This window comes from Macaca fascicularis, chromosome 18 (genome assembly GCF_037993035.2).
Source record: "Macaca fascicularis isolate 582-1 chromosome 18, T2T-MFA8v1.1".
NCBI lineage: Eukaryota > Metazoa > Chordata > Mammalia > Primates > Cercopithecidae > Macaca > Macaca fascicularis.
In genome coordinates this window covers 35,400,129-35,422,681 of record NC_088392.1, presented here as the reverse complement: position 1 = coordinate 35,422,681, position 22,553 = coordinate 35,400,129, and the positions used below count along the sequence as shown (strand labels likewise).

Below are 22,553 nucleotides of genomic sequence, written 5' to 3'. Positions count from 1 at the left end.
ACTTAGGTTTTTGGACACATACCTTTCATTTGAGAATAATCTCATACACCATAATAAAAGAAGGAAAACTTAAAACTATTCAACATACCAAAGAACAAGGAGCAACTAGTCTGGTTATTTCAACTTTAAAACTGTAAGTTACCAGTATCTCTATAGCCAGATAAACACCCAGTAAAAAATTACCAGAGTTTTTTAAAACTGTGACTGAATTTAGGTGCAGAAAATAATTAAATTACTGTTAAAATGGACAGAATTTGCTAATCAGTTGATCTTTAAATAAAATATTTGGGTTTATAGACTATATTGAGAATGATTTGGCAAAGAAAAGATGAGGATCAAATCTATTAAATACTATCTGATCTCATAAAGAACTCAAATTTCCAATGTGGAATGATATTATTAATTAAAGATTACATTCCACCTTCTTAATCTTTCAGAATTTTTGAAGCAAATCTGTTTTACCCAATTACATACTTTCAAAATTTTCCATAAACAAATATCTTTGTGGGGAAATGATTTTTAAATCACCAAAAAGTCAAAGGACAAGATGTTCAAGACTTTAGATAGTATCTGAGAAAGAATACAACCAGGGAACGGCTTTATCAAGGTGGACAAAGTTCAGAATGCCAGAATTCCTTCCCTGTTGTAATGAATATACTGCAACTTCCTGTGGTTTTGTGACTATCACTGGGTGTGGTAGTAAAACAGAAGGGAAAAGCCTCACACAGAAAGCTGAATGGCCCAAAGAAAACCTAAGTGGTGACAAGAGGCTAAAGGCACATGCAGGTACGCATCTTTTATGTTGGATGTGATACACTTACATGGCCCCTGTTGAATCTCTTGGGGACCAACAGTAAAGCAAGTTTAGAACTTCAAATCTTGAGACATCTATAGCAAGATGCTGATCCAATGTGGCTCCAAATATCTTCTGTTTTCCTGGCTCACCTGAAGAGGAAAAAACACTACAGAGGATGTGGGAACTGAATTTCTTTATGTAGTTTCTTCTAGAGCAACTGTCTGAAAGTTTTGGCCCAATCCTTTATGAAGTCTGGAGATGAGACACTTGAAGGACTAGTGAAAAACAAAATTCAAATGAAAAGGTGGAGTGAGACATCTAAAAGGGGAATACGAGAGCAAAAGATAACCGTCGTAGGTAAATCAGTGTTTCTAATCCTTAGCTGGACTCAGGTGGGAGGAGGCAGAGAAAGGAGAGAAAAAAACGCACAGATGTTTCTCCCTCCACTCCCTCACCCCAATTGCTACTAAAAATTCATGAACTACCTAGGCTTTTTGACCACATTTAGGGAGTGAATAAGCAAGGTTACGTGGAAGGTTTAAGCATTTTGTCCAGTCTCCCTCCCCGGGCTATATGGCATTAATAGGCTGCAGGGAGGCCTTTCAGGTAATGCTTTTTTTCTAAGAAAAGATTCTAGTGGAATACAGCTTGAAGCAATAAAGAAAGAGAAAAATAAATTGAATTTGTACAAAAATGGAAGTCACAGGACAATATACCAGATTGACAAAGTTTATCTAATTCTGTTTTTCAAAAGGGGTGGGACAGATTTCACAAAATAAGAAATCAGAATAAAAAGTAGTCTTAGCTTCCAAATAATAGAAAATATTTTTAAACTAAGCAACACGAACTACATGCTTCATTCTTCTATGAAATATTATCCTTGGAAAGATAATCTTTAAAAAACTAAGATTAGCAGAACCAAGTCTGATGTATATTACCACACGAAAAGCATAAAAATTTAGTCCATATTATGAATTAGATTCATTCTTAATTGACTTATTAAATATTTTCTTAAAAATATTTTACCTAAATTTTGCATACTCCAGCATTCATGTAATAGCCTAGGACATAAAACAATTTTCTTTCCAAATACACTCCATTTTAGCCAGAATTTATTTGAATTATGTCTGGTAAAAATACCAGCATTTTTCTGAAAAATAAGATTGGAGAAAGAATTAGATCCTTACCTGACGTGGCTGTTCATTCATTCGTTGAGGGTCTGATTTCACTTTATTACTAGGATGATTTGTGACTTTGGTTACCGGTTGTTTGAAAATTGATGCTGTTTGTCTAATTGGCAATGTTGTATTCAAGTCCGGTTTACCCTGTGAACATAAATTTATTTTTATTTAAAATTATATAAACACAAGCAGATGACTTCTTACAAATTCAATATCTATTACTTTAAATCAAATTATTCCAAACTTCTCAGTCTATCGCAGCATTTTAAATACTCTAAAGTACATTTGAAGCACCTAATACGTCACACATGCACAAAGTTTCCTCAAAATAAATGAAAAACTTTTTGTATACTTTTTTTTTTTCTTTTGAGACGGAATCTCGCTCTGTCGCTCATGCTGGAGTGCGGCTCACTGCAAGCTCCACCTCCCGGGTTTACTTACACCATTCTCCTGCCTCAGCCTCCCGAGTAGTTGGAAGTACAGGCGCCCGCCACCACGCCCAGCTAATTTTTTGTATTTTTAGTAGAGACGGGGTTTCACCGTGTCAGCCAGATGGTCTTGATCTCCTGACCTCGTGATCTGCCCGCCTCGGCCTCCCAAAGCACTGGGATTACAGGCATGAGCCACCGCGCCTGGATAGCTTTTTGTATACTTTTAAGTGTAAGAAAATTCTCTCCATAAATTTCGTATCTGATTAGCAAGGTACTAGTGACTTTAAATGAACAAATATGTTTAAGGTTGGTTTATACAAAAAAAAAGAACTTGGGGTTTTGTTTGTTTGTTTAGGGACAGCGTCTCACTCTGTTGCCCAGACTGGCGCCCAGTGGCATGATCATGGCTCACGGCAGCCTCGACTTCTTGGGCTCAAGCAATCCTCCCACCTCAGCCTCCCGAGTAGATGGGACTATAGGCACGTGCCACCGCACACCAGGCTGTTTTTGTATTTTTTTTTGTAGAGATGGGGTCTCCCTACATTGCCAGGCTGATCTCAAACTCCTGGACTCAAACAATCTGCAGTCCTCAGACTCCCAAAGTGCTGGGATTACAGGTGTGAGCCACCACACCTGGCCAAGAACTTTAAGGATAACAATCAGGATAGCAACCATTTCTACATTCTGAGAATGGAGGGAAATATTGGCATACTTGGGCATTAAAATATAAACAACCTGATCAGCAATTAGGAGGCCAGACTTACATAAAACCACATAAATTAACCTCTTTTATATAAAAATAGGTAAGTAGAAATGGTAGTTCTAATTCCAGCAAACAGAACTCAATTTAGAAAAATGTGATGTGTTCCTTATTTTTAATATACAGTAGGTCTTTGAATAACGTCGTTTTGTTCAATGTCATTTTGTTATAACAATGATGAGAAAAAAATAATCCTTTCCCAGCCTAAGCCCATCTGTGTGACGTTGGCATGTTCTCCCCAGGTCTGTTTGGGTTTTCTCTGTGTACTCCTGTTTCCTCCCACATCCCAAAGATGAGTGCACTTTAGGTTCAGTGGTGCATCCATATGGTCCCAGCCTGAGCAAGCGTAAGTGCAACCTGTGATGGGAAGGGGTCCTGTCCAGGGTGGGGTCCCCGCCTGGTACCCTGAGTTGCTGGGAGAGGCTCTGGCCACCCACGACCCTGAACTGGAATCAGTGGGTGAATAATAATCTTGTTTATATTAATCTTTCTTAAATGTGTGGAGAGCTCACATTAATTTCAGTGTTTATCATTAGAAGTGTTTTGGTCTTTATTTAGAAGTTTGGGATGTTTTGTGACCAGAAATATGCCACAGGAACTTAATTTTTGTTTATATCAATTAGCCTAGAGTAAATATGTTTCATTACAAATCATATGGCTAAAAATCAGTTTCCGAGAACCTATCAACAACATTAAGTGAGGACTTACTGAATATTATATTTAATACTTTTAAAGGAGACTTAACACTGAAGCTTCATAAAGCCACATAACTTATTTACCTAGTTTTAATCAATCAATCAATAAAATCTAAGATGTGTTCCAATGAGGTCAAAATGTGACCAGAATTGCTATTAAGTTAATTTGCAATATTCTTAACAAGAAAGAAAAGGGAGAAAACACAATTATTGTGTTTTCTGAGATTCTGGGAAAAAAGATGAAGTTACATATACCGAAAACAAAATACAGCTGATATATTTTTGATAGTTACAGGATATTTGATGAACTTTACTACTACCCCACATAGAAACTGTAGTGTCAACTTCCATGCTCCAAAACAGGGGTTCTCAAACCTGAGCATGCATCAGAATCACCCAGAGGGCTTGTTAAAACACAGATGACTGAGTCTCACCCCTGGCACTGGGCTTTCGGCAGGTCCGAGATAAGGCCTAGGACTTTGCATTTCTATTAAGGTCTCAGGTGTTATTGATGCTGCTATGCGCGGGACCACACCTGGAGAAGCACAGCTCTACAACAAAGATTGCAACTTGATCACAGGTGGATCAAGTCCAACCCAGAGATGAGTGTTCATTTTTTAGTGCCTTTAATAAATTAAGTCAGCACCTAAAAATCTAGAGTTTTCATATAAAATCCAGAATTCTAGCTTCTCTTAAAAACTGAAAGATCTAGAAATACTGGACTTGGTTTGGCAACAATAGGCTGTGACTGGTTAGAAATGGCTCTCCAGTAGTGGCCTCGGGGTCTCCTGTTGCAACATTCCTCAACAACTCATATTTGCATTACCTGTCTGGGCCCTATAGGCACTGAGTTTGTGACCTCTACTTGAAGAACATCAGCATGCCTAGAAAGATAAGCCTCACAATAATCTGACAACTATTACAATTACAGTATTCTTTAGATCCACTATTAAATGTGTCCTCACCTCTACACCTCCCCACACAACACAGCCCTCCTCTCTGTTTATATTGGGCAATCCTGTCATTCCTTTATCTCATTTTTCCCCCAGTGTCTCTGCTTACCTTTAAAAGATATACTCATCTTACATGACTCTAACAGTATTATTTCTAAGGTATTTAGCTTTATCTTTATGGATTGTCAAAAAATATATAAAATGTGCAAATTTGGCTGACAAGCTGCAAAGTAACCACTTAGGTTGCCAACTCTACAAAGTGTGAGGCTCAGGAGTATGCATTTTAAATACTCTCCTGGTCATTCTGTGATGCAAAGAAAGTTTGAACACCTCTGATATATGACATCTAGACCATTTGGAGGCCCTAAATGAAGTCATCCAACCTATTAATGACAACAGGCAATATTCAGTCCTTAAGCAGCTTCACACATAAATGTTTAGAGGGAGCTTCTTGTCACTAATTAGGTATAATCAATATGTATCACTAAATGATACCTTGTTTGGCTTTTAATGTTTTTGTTTTTGAGATGGAGTCTCGCTCTGTCACCAGGCTGGAGTGCGGTGGCGCGATCTTGGCTCACTGCAACCTCCACCTCCTGGGTTCAAGCGATTCTCCTGCCTCAGCCTCCTGAGTAGCTGGGACTACAGGTATGCACCACCACACCCAGCTAATTTTTGTATTTTTAGTAGAGACAGGGTTTCACCATGTTGGCCAGCATGGTCTTGATCTCTTGACCTCGTGATCTGCTTGCCTGAGCCTCCCAAAGTGCTGGGATTACAGATGTGAGCCACTGTGCCTGGACTTTGTTCTTAATAAAGAATGATATACTCTGCTGGTATTAGAACAAAGGTGGCATCACGTGTCTACTCAGTAGACACACAGAAGTATTTGCAACTGTCTGCATGAGTAAACATATTCAAACCTGTGAGATTCTCATTGTTACCAAGGATGACTGGAGGCAGCAGGAACTACTCTAAACTGTTTTAAACTATGAATCCTGAATCCATGAAGACTGGAAGGAAGCATGGAATATGTCAAACTATTGATGCTATTGATGCTACACTGGTAAGATGGGCGTTTTTCCATTCACTTATGTTTCTGTGCAATAAAAAAAATTAAAAGAAAAGCCTGGCTAAAATACTTAAGATATACAACTAACTTCCATTGTCTAATGAGACAGTTCATTCCCCACTGGTACAGAATGAGACATTATTCAAAATATGCTGCATTATTCTTCACTCAATCTTATTTTGGTTTTTAGGATTTTTTCTCCTTTTAACTGGCCTAGAAGCTCTGACAACAGAAAGAATGTCTTTAATTTGGTTTTCTAAAACAGTATCACATGAAGCTGAGTAATCTGTAAAGCTGGACTAACTAGTTTTCCCAGAAACCGTCAATTCTATTACCTCTATCCTGAGGACTGCCCTGAGTCACTATTAATTTATGCCCAGTTGTGTGTCTTTTTCTACAGTTTAGTTTAGAATCTAAAGGACCAATCTACCATCAACTTTGGAGTTAAAAGCCAGACACTTTTTTATGGGACAAGATTAAAGCTTTTATGTATACGCAATCTTCTTATAACTTCAATATAAGAAAAAGTGAAGCGGAAATTCTTTGTTACAAAATTAAACTGGCAAACACATTCTAATATCAGAACTAAGTTTCCAACTTTTGAAAAATCTATGTACAGACTAGTCCTCAAATCAAAATGTAATAAATTTTATAATGTGTATATTAGGCTGAAAGTATTGTTCTTGAGGATCTATTTTATCCCCCTAGTTGCAGGGAGGAACATAAAATAAATCTTTATTTTTAAAAATTTTACTTCCTCTTTCCAGTAAGTATCTGAGATATATCATTTGTACATTCCCAAAGGACAAAATACACAAAAATTAATTTTTAAAAACAGAAAATCAAGGACAAGGAAAAAACAGGTATCTGTTTGAAAAGATCAGTAGTGATACTAGAGCTGAGCATCAAATGTGGATCTGAATTTTCAAGGGGCCTGGGCAGAGAGAGAAACATTCAATTACACAGATATCATGGTCAGAAAGGAGGACGCATACCAAGTAATGAGGAAAACAAAAAATGTCCAGGTATTAACTCTAGAAGAAAATGGATAAAGGTACTAAACTTCACAACAAATATTAAGCAGATTTCAAATGTTTTTTTCTTTTTTAGTGACTTTCCATAAAAACCAAGAACATAAGACTTAAAGGACAACTCAGTAAAGGTGCCTAATTATTGGCACCTAGGGCCTAATTATTGTATAATCTTCCAGTGATCTCACGTGATTAAGGATACAAGAGAATAAAGAGGCATATGAAGAACATGTATCATAAGCCAGTGGTTGTCAAAAAATTTTGTATTTCTGCCCCTTATGAGAAATTTGAAAATATATATACTCCACCTGCATTTTAAAGTCAGCAAGAATATTTCGTATTTTAATGTAATCAGTTGCAAAGGATGCACTTACCAGAAGTAATTTAAATGCTAATACTTTAATAATGCACTGTTACATCTAACAGAATCTAAATGTACCCACCATTACCTATTGATATATGAACAAACTCTTCAATGGTTATAAATTTTCATTCCCTTTGCTCTTTGAATAATTCCATTTCCAAAGTTATTTCCTATTTTAAACTTGATAATCTTTCACTGATCATTTATATATCATGAAATTATTTCACTTTCTGTGACCATAAAGCTCTTAGTGATAAAACAACAAATTTCTTTTGGTTTATTACAATTATTAGTATATATGTGACCAAAATAAAGTATTACAATTTTTAGTACATAATTATATATATAGAAATTTATTGTGTGTGTATATATATATATATGTAGCTTAATGAAAATAATTTTTTAAACAATTTTATATTCTCAAGTGTGTATTACTAATTGCTAGAATGGGACAAGCTATAGCATCAATTCTATTCCTAGTGTCCCTTTTTCATAAATGTAGCACTGAGAAATGTTGTTCACATAAATGAGTAGACAGAATGAATTTTATTCCAAGTCATTCAAATTCTCTGAACTCCTTTTGAGTTACATGATAGAATGTAACAGTGAACCATCAAAAAATTAAAAAATCAGTCAACATCTACATAAAGTCCTCTAAATTTTGTTAAAAGCAAATAATTGTACTTGTGGAAAGAACTGACTGTTCCTGAGTCATTCGTGTTCTCAATCCAGTATCTCATACTGTCCCTTTATGATATCAAACATTTTGTACCATGGTAATATTGCATACAAGTGAGAAGTATGCTGTTCTGTAAAATGGGAGGTTGACTATAAAGGAGAATTACAGAAAAAATAATGTGTACTTCTATCACAGGTTACATTCTCAGATCAATTGAAGGAAACAGTGTACATGGAATTTAAAGATATCAAAATGGATTCCTTTAAAGCCATCGACGTCTATGAATATCATGTAAAGCCTCCACACAGCATAGTTTGAACACCAGGGACTTATACTATACAATATTGTAAATACCACTTTTTTTCAGTATGACTTTGAAATAAAGCTTTATGACAGTTCAAATTGTACATATTCTAGGGTCCAAGTCTAGCTCATTTTATCTTTAAAATTCACACAAATTTTGCACTTTACCTTAAACATTAGCCATGTTTAAGGTAAAAATGTTGCTCTACCTACCCAAAATGTTCAAATAAAACTGACACTTCCAAGTATTATTCAAGTGTCATTTTAATTCTGTGGTTTTTGCATACACGCACACACTCCCCCAAAAGATACTCCAATTTGAGAAGCAAAGACTGTATCTCTAAGGTCGGTTTCCTCATCTGTAAATGAGAGTAATAATAGCTACTGCATAAGATTCTTATAAAAATCAAACGAGATAATGCATGTTATGCTGCTGCTGCTACAAATGCAGCTTTCATTCAGTTGATCATTGAACAAATATTGAGTGCCTACTATGTGCCAGGCACTGACTGGACCATCTATATATAGTCATTTAAAAAAAGAAAAAAATTCAGCCTTTAATAAAACAAGTTTATAGTTTATAATATAGTCATGTTGGTACAAATTCTAAATAAATAGCAGTTATTTCTTTAACCTAAACAGGTTATTGAACATGCTATTAAAATTTAGAAATTTAACCTGTTAAAGTTTTCCCAGAAATAAAGGTATCCCCTGGTTCAAACAAAGGTGTGCCTGAGTGATACCTTTAGGTCAAATCAAGGCTATTCTCAAAAAGTAATTGGAGATTTGCTCGAGAATATATACAGTAGTCCATAGTGAATGTCTTTCCACAAAATCAAATGCCAACAATGGAAAGTGCCTTACAATTCTTCATAAGTTTTTAATATAATTCACATACCATAAAACTCATCATTTTAAAATGTACAATTTAGTGGTTTCTAGTATATTCACTAATTTATGCAATTTCATAGGTTTTTACAAAAAGTAAAGAAAAAATTATCTGGTACCCATGATGTTTATGCAGAAAATCTACTTAGTCTAATATCCTATGTGGGGAACAAGATTTTTTTAAAGGAGATCAATGGCATATTAAAATATTAATAGGATGGATGGAGTATACTTTGAGCTCATTAAAAAGGACTACACCTGTTCACAGAAGGATGATTACAATTCATCAAGGAAACAAGTTTTGAAGAGTTCTGCTTGAAAAATAACTTACTGGAGCTTTAGTTAATGTAAGATCATTAACAGACATCACCAAAAATGCCAGAGAGTTTCAACCAGATATCCTAGAACAGTCCTACTCAAACTCAGACAGTTATTATATGGAATTAATCATCTCCTTTACTTCTCAGTTGGCATTAGCTATGTACACATACTGGGAGAACTATGGAAATAGTGACACAAATGGTTTTCTGTAGGGCTTAATTCTATTGCCAACCTGGAGCCTACAAGTTAGCTTAACTCTTCAGGACCTACAAAAGTTTTGTTAACACCTGGGCATACTAAACAAAGCTTGTTAAAGCCATATCATGGACAACTCTGTTTCCGAATCTACCTTCATGATTATCACTATAGCCAAGTCCAGGCCCTCTCAAAAAGTTCTATCACACTCAGACACATTTGAAGCACTAGTTTATAATATAATAAAGCTGGTATCATACTGAAAAAATCATTCTCATCAGCAAGCCCATTTGCTAACATGGCTAATAACATTCTTTTGTTCACTCTTTGCTTCCTAGCAATCTCTATCCAATCAATATCTACATGACTCAAATTAGCCAAAAGGATGGAACAGTACTATTATTAATAGCTAATAACCTGATTATCTTCATTAGGTAAAGAATATCAGCTAAATATCCTTTATGTATTCACTTACTAAAAATATTTCTGTATTTGAGAAAAATTAGCTCTTTGAACAAGAGAACATGAATTAGTTCTACGGTCTTTTGCTACATCTTACCCTTTCTTCCTTTATTCATTCATTAAACCAGTACTGTCCAAGTCACCATCATCCCCACCTGGACAAATACAACAGCTTCCTAACCGGTCTCCGACTTTCACTTCTGTAACTCTGTTTTCCATACACAGTCAAAGCAGTCATACTTCTCCCTACATAAAACCCTCAGACAGCATTCTATACTATTCCTTATGCTGGCTGGCACAGCCCTATTACCAGGCTTGCCTACTTTAACCTCACCTAGTAATACTCCTCCACTCACTAAGCTCCAGCAAACCTGGCCTTTTTGTCTTCACATGATGAGTGCATCCTTCCTTAGAGAATTTATACTGGCTACTCCCTCCACGGGGAAAGCTTCTCCTTCTGGTTTTTGTATAGCACCTCAAATGTTGAATATTTAAAATTGATTTTATTTACTCACATAAATTATTTCCCTAAAGTGACCTCAGTAAATGGCACCTCTGTCTACTCACTTAATCTAAAAACCAAGAACTCACCCTTAAGTACTCTTTTTCTGTTATGCTCTATACACAATTCATCAGCAAAACCAGTCAATTCTATTTTCAAAAGAGATTTAGAATCTGTCCACTTCTATCTCCACGGGCACGTGTCTAGAGCATCATCATTATCATCATCATCAGCAGCAGCATCATCCTACAACAGCTACTTGCTCCTCAATTCCACTTTTGATTTCAGCATCCAATTAGTAGAAACCTGTATTCAACAGTGGCCCGCACTTATCCCTTGGAGGGACTTTAGGGCCTAGAAATGCTAGACTTATCACCTACGACCTATTCATTCCCCTTCCCTGTCCCCAACTTTATCTGCAGAGACCAGAAAACACTCCGTTGAGCAAGACTTTAATAACTGACAAACAGGATATCAGTATCTTTGGCAACAATTTTACTTTCTCCATAGGTCAGGAATGTTGGTGGAATAAATGAAGTCTTTGTTTTCGGTTAGGATGGAGGAATCCTAGGAAGGTAGAAGCCAAGAGGCAGTTCTTACCACACTATAGGCCCTACCAGGAGCTGGTCATCAGAAGGGTCCTATCACAGGGCTCTGATTGTAATTAACTGGCCATGAAGTACCTCAGGCAGAAATAAGTCAGTCCAGTACGGCATTACTTCAATAACTGCAAAATCCATAGTCAAACAAATGCCTATTCTGAGCTGCAGCAAGTGACCTGGCTCTTCACCTACTCCCTCACATCTTCTGCCGAGCTCCTTCTCCTGCTTTTAAAAAAGTGGTTTTCAGTTACAGATTCCATTGAGAATTTGAGGAAAATAAGCTCTCTCTTGGAGAAATGTACACAAGGCTGGATGCTGTGGCTCACGCCTGTAATCCCAGCACTTTGGAAGCCAAGGCAGGTGGATCACTTGAGCTCAGGAGTTTGAGACCAGCCTATGCAACATGGTGAAATCCTGTCACCACAAAAAACACAAAACGTTAGCCAGGAGTGGTGGCCTGCGCCTGTAGTCCCAGCTACTCAGGAGGCTGAGATAGGAGGATCATCTGAGCCCAGGAGGTCAACGCTGAGTGAGCTGTGATCGCACCACTGCACTTCCCCCTGGGCAAGAAAGTGAGACCCTGTCTCAACAATAAAATGTACACACACAAAAATTGCACACGATTCAAAGGTTCCTGGAGGTCTTTCTGAGGCATGGTCACCCAGATTAGCAACCTCTCTGCCTACTGGTTCCTTCCAAGCTGACCTCTTTAAACCTTTAAAGGAAAAATAACCATAACATTCTCTGATCATGCATTCTCTTCTGAATATTGTCTTCTCTCTTCCACTTCTCATTCAAGTTTGACAGTAGTCCAACCATTTTTGTGGAAAGGGGTAAAAATGCATGTATGTGTACATGTTCATAAATGCATATAAGCTCTAGCCAGACATACAAAAAGCCTCATTAACAAGTTTCCTCTAAAGAAGAGGACTGGGACTGAAAGACAGGAGAGAGAGAGACATTTTTCACTGAGTATCCTTTTCACTATGTGCCCAAATCACTTAACCAAATAATAAAATTTTAAAACATCTGAAAGAACAGGCACATTGTTTTTCTAGTCTCCCATTTCCCAGAAACTTTCTGGAATTCTAAATAGGACTTATTCTTTCTATCCATTGAAACTGGTAATGTAAAGTCACCAGTTGCTTCATAATTTAGAAATCCAATGGCTAGACAAGTCTTTATCCTCCCTGATCTCTAACAAAAGTCTTGTTTTCCAGGCTGTTGTAACACTACATTCTCTTGATTCTCCTATTTCTTTTCTGGAAGGTCCTCTTACTCTCTACAAAATTCATTTATTCATTTAATCCATGGGCCTACAGAGTGACAAGATACACTTCGTTTGTCCTTATTTTGGGCATTATCAATGACAAAAACACTGTCAAAGGAGTTTTCAAAGTGTGATCTGAGAATTCCTGGGGGTCTCCAAGATCATTTTGGAAGTCCAAGAAACAAAACTATTTTAACTCGATCTTCCCCACTCCACCCCCAAAACTTGCCCTTATTCCCCTATCCCCTGACTCCCTGCCCCAAGTGACCAAAGCCAGAATTGTTGCATGCATCAATTCTTTCTGTAACCATCAGGTACTTCTATCTAATTTCTCAAGTCTCACCTTTCCATACTTTCTGCCACAGGATTAATTCAGGCCATCTTTATTTTTCTAGACTTCAACAGCCCAACTATTCTCCCTACTTCTAGTTTCATCCCTTCCCAAATCCAGTCTCCATACTGTGCCCCATTCTATATACCCAAATCTGATTCTTATCATCACCACTAAGTTTCTCAAACTACACAGAAATTGCCACCAAGATAGATGAGCTCTCCACAAAATGTTTTATTATTGTTGAGGATAATTAAAACAAGTACTTTCTAGATCATGTGACTGAAAACCTAGCATACAGCCATATACCTATCCAAATATGTGTTTATACTCACAATAACATACTACCACCTTAAACCAAGATCATTCATGAGAAATAAATAATGGCAGACTTAACACACAACTGATTCCACTCAAGAGAATATGATGTTCTTTATTTTCAAATGTATCCAATTTGGGTGAATAGAGAAATGTGATGAAAGAACTGAGCCTTTCCAAGATACCTGTAGTATTGTCAAGCAAAACTAAAAAATAATTTGTTCCATACCATATTCATATTGTAAGCAATTTATAAAATATGTCATATGTCACATTAAATTAATGTTAGGGAATTGAATTTTATTAGTTTTGTAGATTTAATTTATAAAACATTTGATGTTAAGACCTAGAAACACAAATTCAGTATGTTTATACATCTAAAACACTAAAATAAACTTCCAGTGACAAACCAAGCTACTTGAAGTTCTCTAAACATATCTTGCACTTAGAATCACTGTATTCTTGCACTTAGAATCACTGTATTCTTCTTTATCCTAGAGTGTCTCCAATTAAATTTTAATATCATCTCGCCTCTCCTCCCAGTTCCCTGCTAAAAATGTTAACAGTCACATCTATGAAACCCCGCAACATCTCCTCTTTGAAAAACCAAACATAAATGCCTAAACAATATTTAGCTTTTGAAGCAAAGGTTTGGTTTTTGTTTGCATATTGAGAGGCAAAGCTCTGGAGCCGTGCTGTTTGACACTGACTAGGTACATCTGGCTATTTAATTTTAAAGTAAAACTAAAAATTGAGTTATTCAGTCAGACTAGCCACATGTCAAGCACTCAACAGTCACCTGTGGCTGAAAAGAGTCCCGTCATCACAGAATGTTCCCCTGGATATGCTGCTCTGTAACTTTTCCCTTTAAGGTCTGAGAAACCTGCTCATGACTTCAAATACAAACTGTGCCGATGACTTCCAAATCTTTCTCTAGTCTTTTTCCATTAACCTAATGGAGTATCTTCAGTAACCTTCTTGATATTTCAACAATGTCAGTTGAAGAGATGGAGGTGGTGGTTGGAAATAATTATGGCAGTCAAGAAAATCAATAAGATATAATGTAATCAAGAATGGAATCGATTTTCAGGGTAAGGTTAAGATTGAGTTTGAGATATCTGAAATAGGTACTGCAAAAATTGTAGTAGAGACTAAAAACAATGCCCCCTTCACCCTACTCTCCCATCCTAAAAGAATTTAAAACCACTCTGCAGAGTTCTTAAAAAGATATCTTTCTGGCCGGGCGCAGTGGCTCACACCTGTAATCCCAGCACTTTGGCAGGTCAAGGCAGGCAGATCACGAGGTCAGGAATGGAGACCATCCTGGCTAACACGGTGAAACCCTGTCTCTACTAAAAATACAAAAAATTAGCCAGGCGTGGTGGCGGGCACCTGTATTCCCAGCTACTCAGAAGGCTGAGGCAGGAGAATGGCATGAACGTGGGAGGCAGAGCTTGCAGTGAACGAGAGGGTGCCACTGCACTCCAGCCTGGGCGACAGAGCGAGACTCCGTCTCAAAAAAAAAAAAAAAAAAAAGACATCTTTCCAATCATACCTAAAGATATTATTCATCACCAGTAATTCACCTCTGATGTGGAAAATATGTTAAAATCATAGCTTATAATTACTTAAATTATAATTTAGCCTGTTTCAAAGTTTATTTTGTCAATTAAAGCTCTAATTCTTTCAAGATAAGAGTTTAAAAAACAGAACGTGCTGGGCATGGTGTCTCACGCCTGTAATCCCAGCACTTTGGGAGGCCGAGATGGGTAGATCACCTGAGGTCAGGAGTTCGAGACCAGCCTGGCCAACATTACAAAACCCCATCTCTACTAAAAATACAAAAATTAGCCGGGCGTGGTGGTTGGTGCCTGTAATCCCGGCTACTCGGGAGGCTGAGGAAGAGAGAATCGCTTGAACTTGGGAGGCAGAGGTTGCAGTGAGCCAAAATCATCCCATTGCACTCCAGCCTGGGCAACAGAGCGAGACTCTGTCTCAAAACAAAACAAAACAAACACAACAATGTACTGAAGCCAGATTTACAACCACTCTTACCTCAGATTTCTATTAATTACTTTAAAGCTCTTAGCTTTCTTTACACTGTACTATCATAAAAAAGATATAATACAGTTATTACTTAACTAGCCACAAATACATTTTCTGCTTTATAGAGCTACCTAATATGTTGTTGGTGTTACTTTCAAAGAGAACTTATTTTTTAAAATGCAAAGCTCCACTTTCTGACCATCTAAATAAAATCACATGCAAAAAGACCATGCCTCCAAAAATTCATGCAGAAAGCTTCAGAAAACAATGAAAATGAAAGGCATTTCCAAAATAATGTATAGTATATTTATTTATTTAATAAACATTAATTACCACTATACACTTCTGAAATGAGGTGGATGGTAAATCAAATAAACATAAAGCAATATTTATTAAGTACCTACAGTGTGCTAGGCTTTGGCTACATAAGACAAAAACAAAAACAGGCATGGTCCTTGCCCTCATGGAGCTCACAGTCTAGCTAAAGCAGACAAACAAGTCACAAACACAATGGCAAAGCACCAGGGAAGCATTATGGAGGAAAGGATTGGTTCTGCCTGGAGTATGCAGGGAAGGCTTCCCAGAGATGGAGACAACGGAGCTGGGTCTTGGACGAGTAGGAGTTCACCAGATGAAGGGGAAAGGGGTAAGCACATTCCAAGCAGAGCAAACAGCGCATGAGCAAGCAGAGTCTTGAAAGCACATGCCATGGTGCAGGACGATGAGCGTTCCAGCGCAGCTAGAGCAGAAAGGTGCACACAAACTGAAGAGATGAATTAGTGTTTGGTTTTTGATGAAACGTTAAGTGTCAGAAAAATAAATCTGCACATTACACTTAACGTAACTAAACTGTGGTTCTGGTACAGAACAGTAATCTGAAAGTACTCTTCATTTCATAAATATTGAAGCCCCTTTCATAGGTACCCAGCACTGTGTTTTAAGATGGCAATTTTAGAAACATAAACCTGAATTTTCCTCTGTACATTTAAGAAGCAAAGTAACCCCAGAATAAAGGTTTCCTGAAGCTGAAATCACAGTGATTTATACACACACAAGATCCTAACTTTTGCTAACTTGGGCTCCCCGTCTACTGCTATTCTTACCTTTCTTAACATCTTCATAATGACCAACTCAAATCCACCCCATAGTTAAGGAATATAGAGGCAATTTAGCCTTCTCTTCCACTCTGCCTCTCTAAACAAAGGACCTGCCAATGTCCCTATGAAAACCAATGCAAGGTATTATGCTATGAAGAAACAATGCATTTTGACCTCTGTATCAATTATTAGAAATTATATTACTGTAAACTGCACAAATTTAAGCTGAATTTCGAATGAAGACAGGTATGAAGCAGAGACCCCATGCCCCTCAGAAAATGTAAAATGACAAGAGGGAAGAGAGCTTGGGTCAGAAAGTTTCCAACGCTGGCCACGAGGCAACACTGTTCACTGAGGTGGCTTGGTGCTCAGGAAAGGGGGTGGCTTACGGAAAGAGCAGTGTGGAAAGCAAAGGAATTAATGTGGGTCAAATTTACTTTGCTAGATGTTCTAAAAAATTCCCATTTACTCCTCACAACAATGTGAAGGGAAAATTTTCTTTCTTTAATTTTACAAATGAGAAACTGAAGGCCCTTGGAGTCTAAGAAAGTTTCTCATGACTGCATCAGCTAGTAAGTAGCAGAGCCAGTTCACCAAGTCATGCCTTCCTGGGTCCAAAGCCCTTCTTACTCCACTACGCTGCCTAAAATGCCTACGGTTCCTAAAATGAGCCCACTGGGACTTGCGGGATTACATGAGTCCCATTAGTCCCACACATCAGTCACATCTTAAGAAAGAGAGCCCCTGCTTCTCCCTCCACTATTTTCACTGTCACTGTGAAGACAATGGTGGTAGCAATACACATACACACAGATCCCTGAAGTTTAGAGGAAGAAAAACTAAGAAAAAATAGTCACATAGGTTTAGTTGTCCTCAGGGAAAAAGCAGCTTTCTTTGTAAAGATATTGGATTCTTTAACACAATTAAATTAGTACAGGCTTAAGTATACCTCATCTGAAATGCCTGTGACCAGAAGAGTTTCAGATTTCAGATATTTTCAGATTTGGAATGTTCAAACTGTATCGTAATTCAAATGAGATTTGCTTCAATTGCTATACAATAAACTATCAACCAAACAGCTCGATAAAGCTAAGAGCTAACGGAAAAATATCCAAACATAGTATTAGAATATTATTCCAAAAACTCATTATCTTCAACATCATCAAAGGTCAAAAAAAAACCAAAAACAAAACACTGCCCTTTCTCAAAACCTGAACCTGAAAATCAATACGTAATTATAAACTATGAGATAAAGATACCTGCCACATTAAAATGTTGCCACTTTTTGGACAACAGGAACGATTTTGAGGGAAAAAGGAAAAAAAGCAGACAATTAACACTAAAGAAACCTTTTGTAAACAGCCCCAGTGGGTCAGAAAGTGTGACGTTCACTGACCTAGAGAGATACTGAAATGCTATTTTCTACTGTGCACAATTTACTTATGCTCTCTCTTGCTGGGACAGGGTGGGCAGGGTACAGGGACATGCATGGGACATTTGGACAACCAAAATTCCAGTGACTATGATGTGAGATACTTTTTGGACAGCTTTCGAAGTAGCATATACATGCGATAAGTAAATTAACCAACCTTATTTTGATTGAGAGGATCGTTTCGCAGTCTCTGTTTGTTCTTCTGTAATTTACTAGGCATCATCTTTCCAGTTCTGAAGTCAAAACTGCTGAGATCAACAGTATTTCCCAGGTACCTTGCCAACTGAGGCTTGCTTCTGAACTTCTTACCACTTGGACTAAAAGAAAGATAAGGTTAATTGAATAAAAGGCAACAATATTTACTCTAGGTCTCTACATAAGCCTTTTCTTCATGTCTTCCTCTACCCTCAATTGATACCCCATTCTATTGTACATATTTTTAAAGAAATGTTAAAGTTCTGCTAGGCATGGTGGTTCATGCCTGTAATCCCAGCACTTTGGGAGGCAGAGGCGGGTGGATCACCTGAGGTCAGGAGTTCAAGACCAGTCTGGCCAACATGGTGAAACGCCGTCTCTGCTAAAAAAAAAAAAAAAAATACAAAAAATTAGCCGGGCGTGGTGGTGGGCGCCTGTAATCCCAGCTATTCGGGAAGCTGATGCAGGAGAATCGTTTGAACCCAGGAGGCAGAGGTTGCAGTGAGCCAAGATCGTGCCACTGTACTCTAGCCTGGACAACCAGAGCAAAACTCTGTCTCAAAAAAAAAAAAAAAAAAAAAAAAGTTAAAGTTTTACAGGGAACTCCGTAACTTCCCTGTAAGAAGAGATCACGTGTCACCTAATATAACGCTCCCCTAGGTAGTCCACTAGAACACATAACATGTTGCCACAGCCTATCCCACAGGTCACTCAGCAACTACTGCGAGAACCTAAATCCAAACTTCATGCACAGCATAACAGGCATACTAAAAATGTCTTCAATCTCACAAACTTCCTTTCCAAATTGATTTTGAAATGCTTTTTTTCCCTGCAAGTATTACATATACAACTATGCCAGCAATAATCAGAAAAAAACTTGATAACAAATTAATCTGAAGTCAGCAACCCTTGTTTAAAACACACACACACAAACACACACACACACAAATATGTGGAATCTATATCATATTTGGGCTCATAACACTCACAATAAAAAAATTCTTAAATCTTGACAATATTTAAATGCTAATACTACTGAAATGAGAAAACTAGAGCAAATATTTGTGAACGTGCTTGTACCATGCTGACATGAGTTTTGTTAGCCAAACTCCTCCCTTAGGGAAGCACATGAAGAATAATTTACTTCTGGTAAGTAATACCGCCAAAGCTGGAAAGTTACAAAAATGCCAGAATTATATGGAGGACTAGTCTTTCCCAAAAACATTTTTTCCTGTGTGGCATTAATCTGTAAGAAATTTTTTTATAGGAATAATGACCCAAAGTCTCACCTAATAAATTTTCTGAACGAAATAAATGTGCTAGAACAAAGTCAGTGTGGTATGTCACAAGAAAATTGTGAGAATTCTAGAATACTTCTCAAAGAAGTCAATGTGTCACATTTAGAACTTAACCTTGCACCAAGTGACCACAATAAAAGAAAAATAACTCATAAGAAGATAAAAGGAAAAAGGCTGAGAGATCAAGCAATAAATATTCTCTTGGAACAAGAAAACTTCTCTCTGGGTCAAATCCACAGCAATACACCCCTGACTTGTCACAAACTCTTTGATAGTCTGTCCCAACACACTTCAAGACAACTGAAGATCCTATCGACATTCTTTTTCCACAACCACATGACTTAGGTACTCCTGAAACACAATTCAAGGTATAGAGTTCAGCAGGCAGATGAAGATAACAACCAGTAACAACAAGAACAATACAAGAAAGCACCAGAGGAGAGAGTACGGGATCCCACACAAGCAAAGCTCAACTCCAACTCTAACCTGGATTTCCAGAATACTCAGTATCACAAAATAAAACAGCAAGTCACTCGCAATATTGTCCAAAACTTGAATCATCTCTGCCCACCACACAACACAGTTCCACCCCCAAAACCTGATCTTCTATACTCCACACCTGTGTCAGCAGCACTGCTGTCCACTTAGCACTTCATTCTCCAAGCTAGAAGGCCACATTACAATCCTTCAGCACCCCCATGTCTCAGTCACACATCCAGTACCAAGTTCTAAACGTTCAGGTTCCTCAATGTTGACAAAAAAAGCTTTACCTCCTTAATAAGCCATCAAAAGCTTTACGTCTGTTATATTTTCTTTCCAGACTCTTTTCCCACCAGCCTTGGTGGCCTACATTCCAAACTCTAAATCACCAAAATATGCCATATACCTTTGAATCTTCCAGTCATGTCTTTGCAGATGGAAGGATGAGCACAGAAACCTCCTGCCTATCAAAAGGCTATTAAATCCTCCAAGTCCGGCTAAAATGTGCTCCACTTCCACTAGGAAGTCTTCTGAGATTCTCCAATTCAAGTCAGAAATAATCTACTACCACCCGAAATTCTATTTTCATTACAATAATTCCTATATATTTCCTTGCTGAGTCAAACAACAATGCCACTTTTAAACTTCAAACACCATTAAAGGCTAGCACTGAACAAGGTAACTTTCTGAGAGCAAAAAACCTTATCAGTTCAATACTAAATGATGTGGTTTTTGCAGACACAATGAGATAAATACTATCGCTTATTTAAGTTATATGGCATACAATTTTTAAAACTAAGCTAGAAAACATTTTCATTAATGTGTTTTACCACATAAGAAATAAAGTATTATACTTTGTCATTATACTAATGACCTAAATTAATATGAAAAACTAGTAAAGATTACTCTGCTATTATGTCACTTATAAAAAGCTGCAATAGCCGGGCATGGTGGCTCACGCCTGTAATCCCAGCACTCTGGGAGGCCAAGGCAGGCGGATCACGAGGTCAGGAGATCAAGATCATCCTGGCTAACACGGTGAAACCCTGTCTCTACTAAAAATACAAAAAAATTAGCAGGGCGTGGTGGCGGGCGCCTGTGGTCCCAGCTACTCAGGAGGCTGAAGCAGGAAAATAGCGTAAACCCGCAAGGCAGGGCTTGTAGTGAGCCAAGATCGCGCCACTGCACTCCAGCCTGGGCAACAGAGCGAGACTCCATCTCAAAAAAAAAAAAAAAGCTGCAATAGCCATATGGTCCTTATTATCAGATACTCAAGTTATTGGTAAACAAGATTCTGATAAACTAGTTAACATACCACAAAAAATGAATAAACAAAATCTCTCCACAAAATAAAATGACAATTCCGTGGCCAGGCACGGTGGCTCATGCTTGTAATCCCAGCACTTTGGGAGGCCGAGGTGGGCGGATCACCTGAGTTCGGGAGTTTGAGACCAGCCTGATCAACATGGAGAAAACCCATCTCTACTAAAAATACAAAATTAGCTAGGTGTGGTGGCGCATGCCTGTAACCCCAGCTACTCAGGAGGCTGAGGCAGGAGAATCGCTTGAACCCAGGAGGCAGAGGTTGCGGTGAGCCGAGATCGTGCCACTGCACTCCAGCCTAGGCAACGAGCAAAACTCTGTCTCAATAAAATAAAATAAAATGACAATTCTCAGTTATCCCTCAGATAGTGCAATAAAAAACAGTTCAAGAGTAGACCCCATATTTCAACAGATTCATTTTCCACAAGATGAAATGTTCAGGCAGTAACTCTTACCAAAAAGATAAGCACACTGCTCTTAGCATATGGCTTAGCGAACAAATAGCAAGCTACTTATGAGGGAATCAATTAACAACCTTCACAAATTAAACCTGCAATAAGTAGTTCCTCATTTAACAGTTGAAATGTCAGTTATCCACTGCAGCTGAAAACATAATAGAGCCTCAGTACAATGTTCCTCTACAGAACAAAACTCATTAGCGATCAGTTCATTTTAGATACCTTTCTCCCAAATCAAGATAATTTGAACTCAATTAAAAGGCTATACTCATGAAATGTGATCGCTTATGTTTATCATCTAGATTAGCAGTTTATTAGCAGTTTAACACGGCTTCATATTATTTCTATGTTTATTGATTTTAAAAATGAAATGGGGGGCCAGGCACAGTGGCTCACACCTATAATCCCAGCACTTTGGGAGGCTAAGGAGGGCAGACTGCCTGAGCTCAGGAGTTTGATACCAGCCTGGGCCAACACGGTGAAACTCCGTCTCTACTAAAATACAAAAAATTAGCCCAGTGTGGCAGCGTGCACCTGTAATCCCAGCTACTTGGGAGGCTGAGGCAGTAGAATCGCTTGAACCTGGGAGGCGGAGGTTGCAGTGAGCTGAGACTGTGCCACTGCACTCCAGCCTGGGCAACAGAGTGAGACTCCATCTCAAAAAAAAAAAAAGAAATGGAAGGTATTTATTATAAACAAAAAGGCTAGACATCCTCTACTAATAAACTAAATTAGCAATGAAGGAAAAAAGGTAGAAGTTTTAACTATTAGCATATTCAAAAGAAAGCTGGAATATTCGCCAGTAACCAACAAATTCTTATTCATAATGAATCACCATTTCCTGTCTTACAGATGGAATTCTTTTTTTTTTTTTTTTTTTTTTTTTTTTTGAGACGGAGTCTTGCTCTGTCACCCAGGCTGGAGTGCAGTGGCCGGATCTCAGCTCACTGCAAGCTCCTCCTCTCGGGTTCACGCCATTCTCCTGCCTCAGCCTCCCGAGTAGCTGGGAGTACAGGCACCCGCCACTTCGCCCGGCTAGTTTTTTGTATTTTTTAGTAGAGATGGGGTTT

At 37.9% G+C, this 22,553-nt stretch overlaps 1 protein-coding gene across 10 annotated transcripts in view; it reads right to left on the bottom strand.

Moving 5' to 3' along the window:
- MBD2 (methyl-CpG binding domain protein 2) overlaps nt 1-22,553 on the bottom strand; it is a 73,943-nt gene that overhangs the window by 36,094 nt on the left and 15,296 nt on the right. For 4 of the 10 annotated variants that reach the window (XR_010582835.2, XR_010582836.1, XM_045378136.2 and 1 more), the window contains exons 2-3: nt 17,887-18,046; nt 1,984-2,121 (exon numbers count right to left, since the gene is read on the bottom strand). Coding sequence is in view for 5 of the 10 variants with exons in the window: in XM_045378136.2 (XP_045234071.1) it covers nt 1,984-2,121; nt 17,887-18,046 (298 nt within the window). In the remaining 5 variants the exon portion in view is untranslated. Of the gene's footprint in view, nt 1-821; nt 963-1,983; nt 2,122-4,347; nt 15,964-17,886; nt 18,047-22,553 lie in introns of those variants that run through there. The other 6 variants (XR_012427224.1, XR_012427225.1, XR_012427226.1 and 3 more) reach the window with 4 other exon arrangements.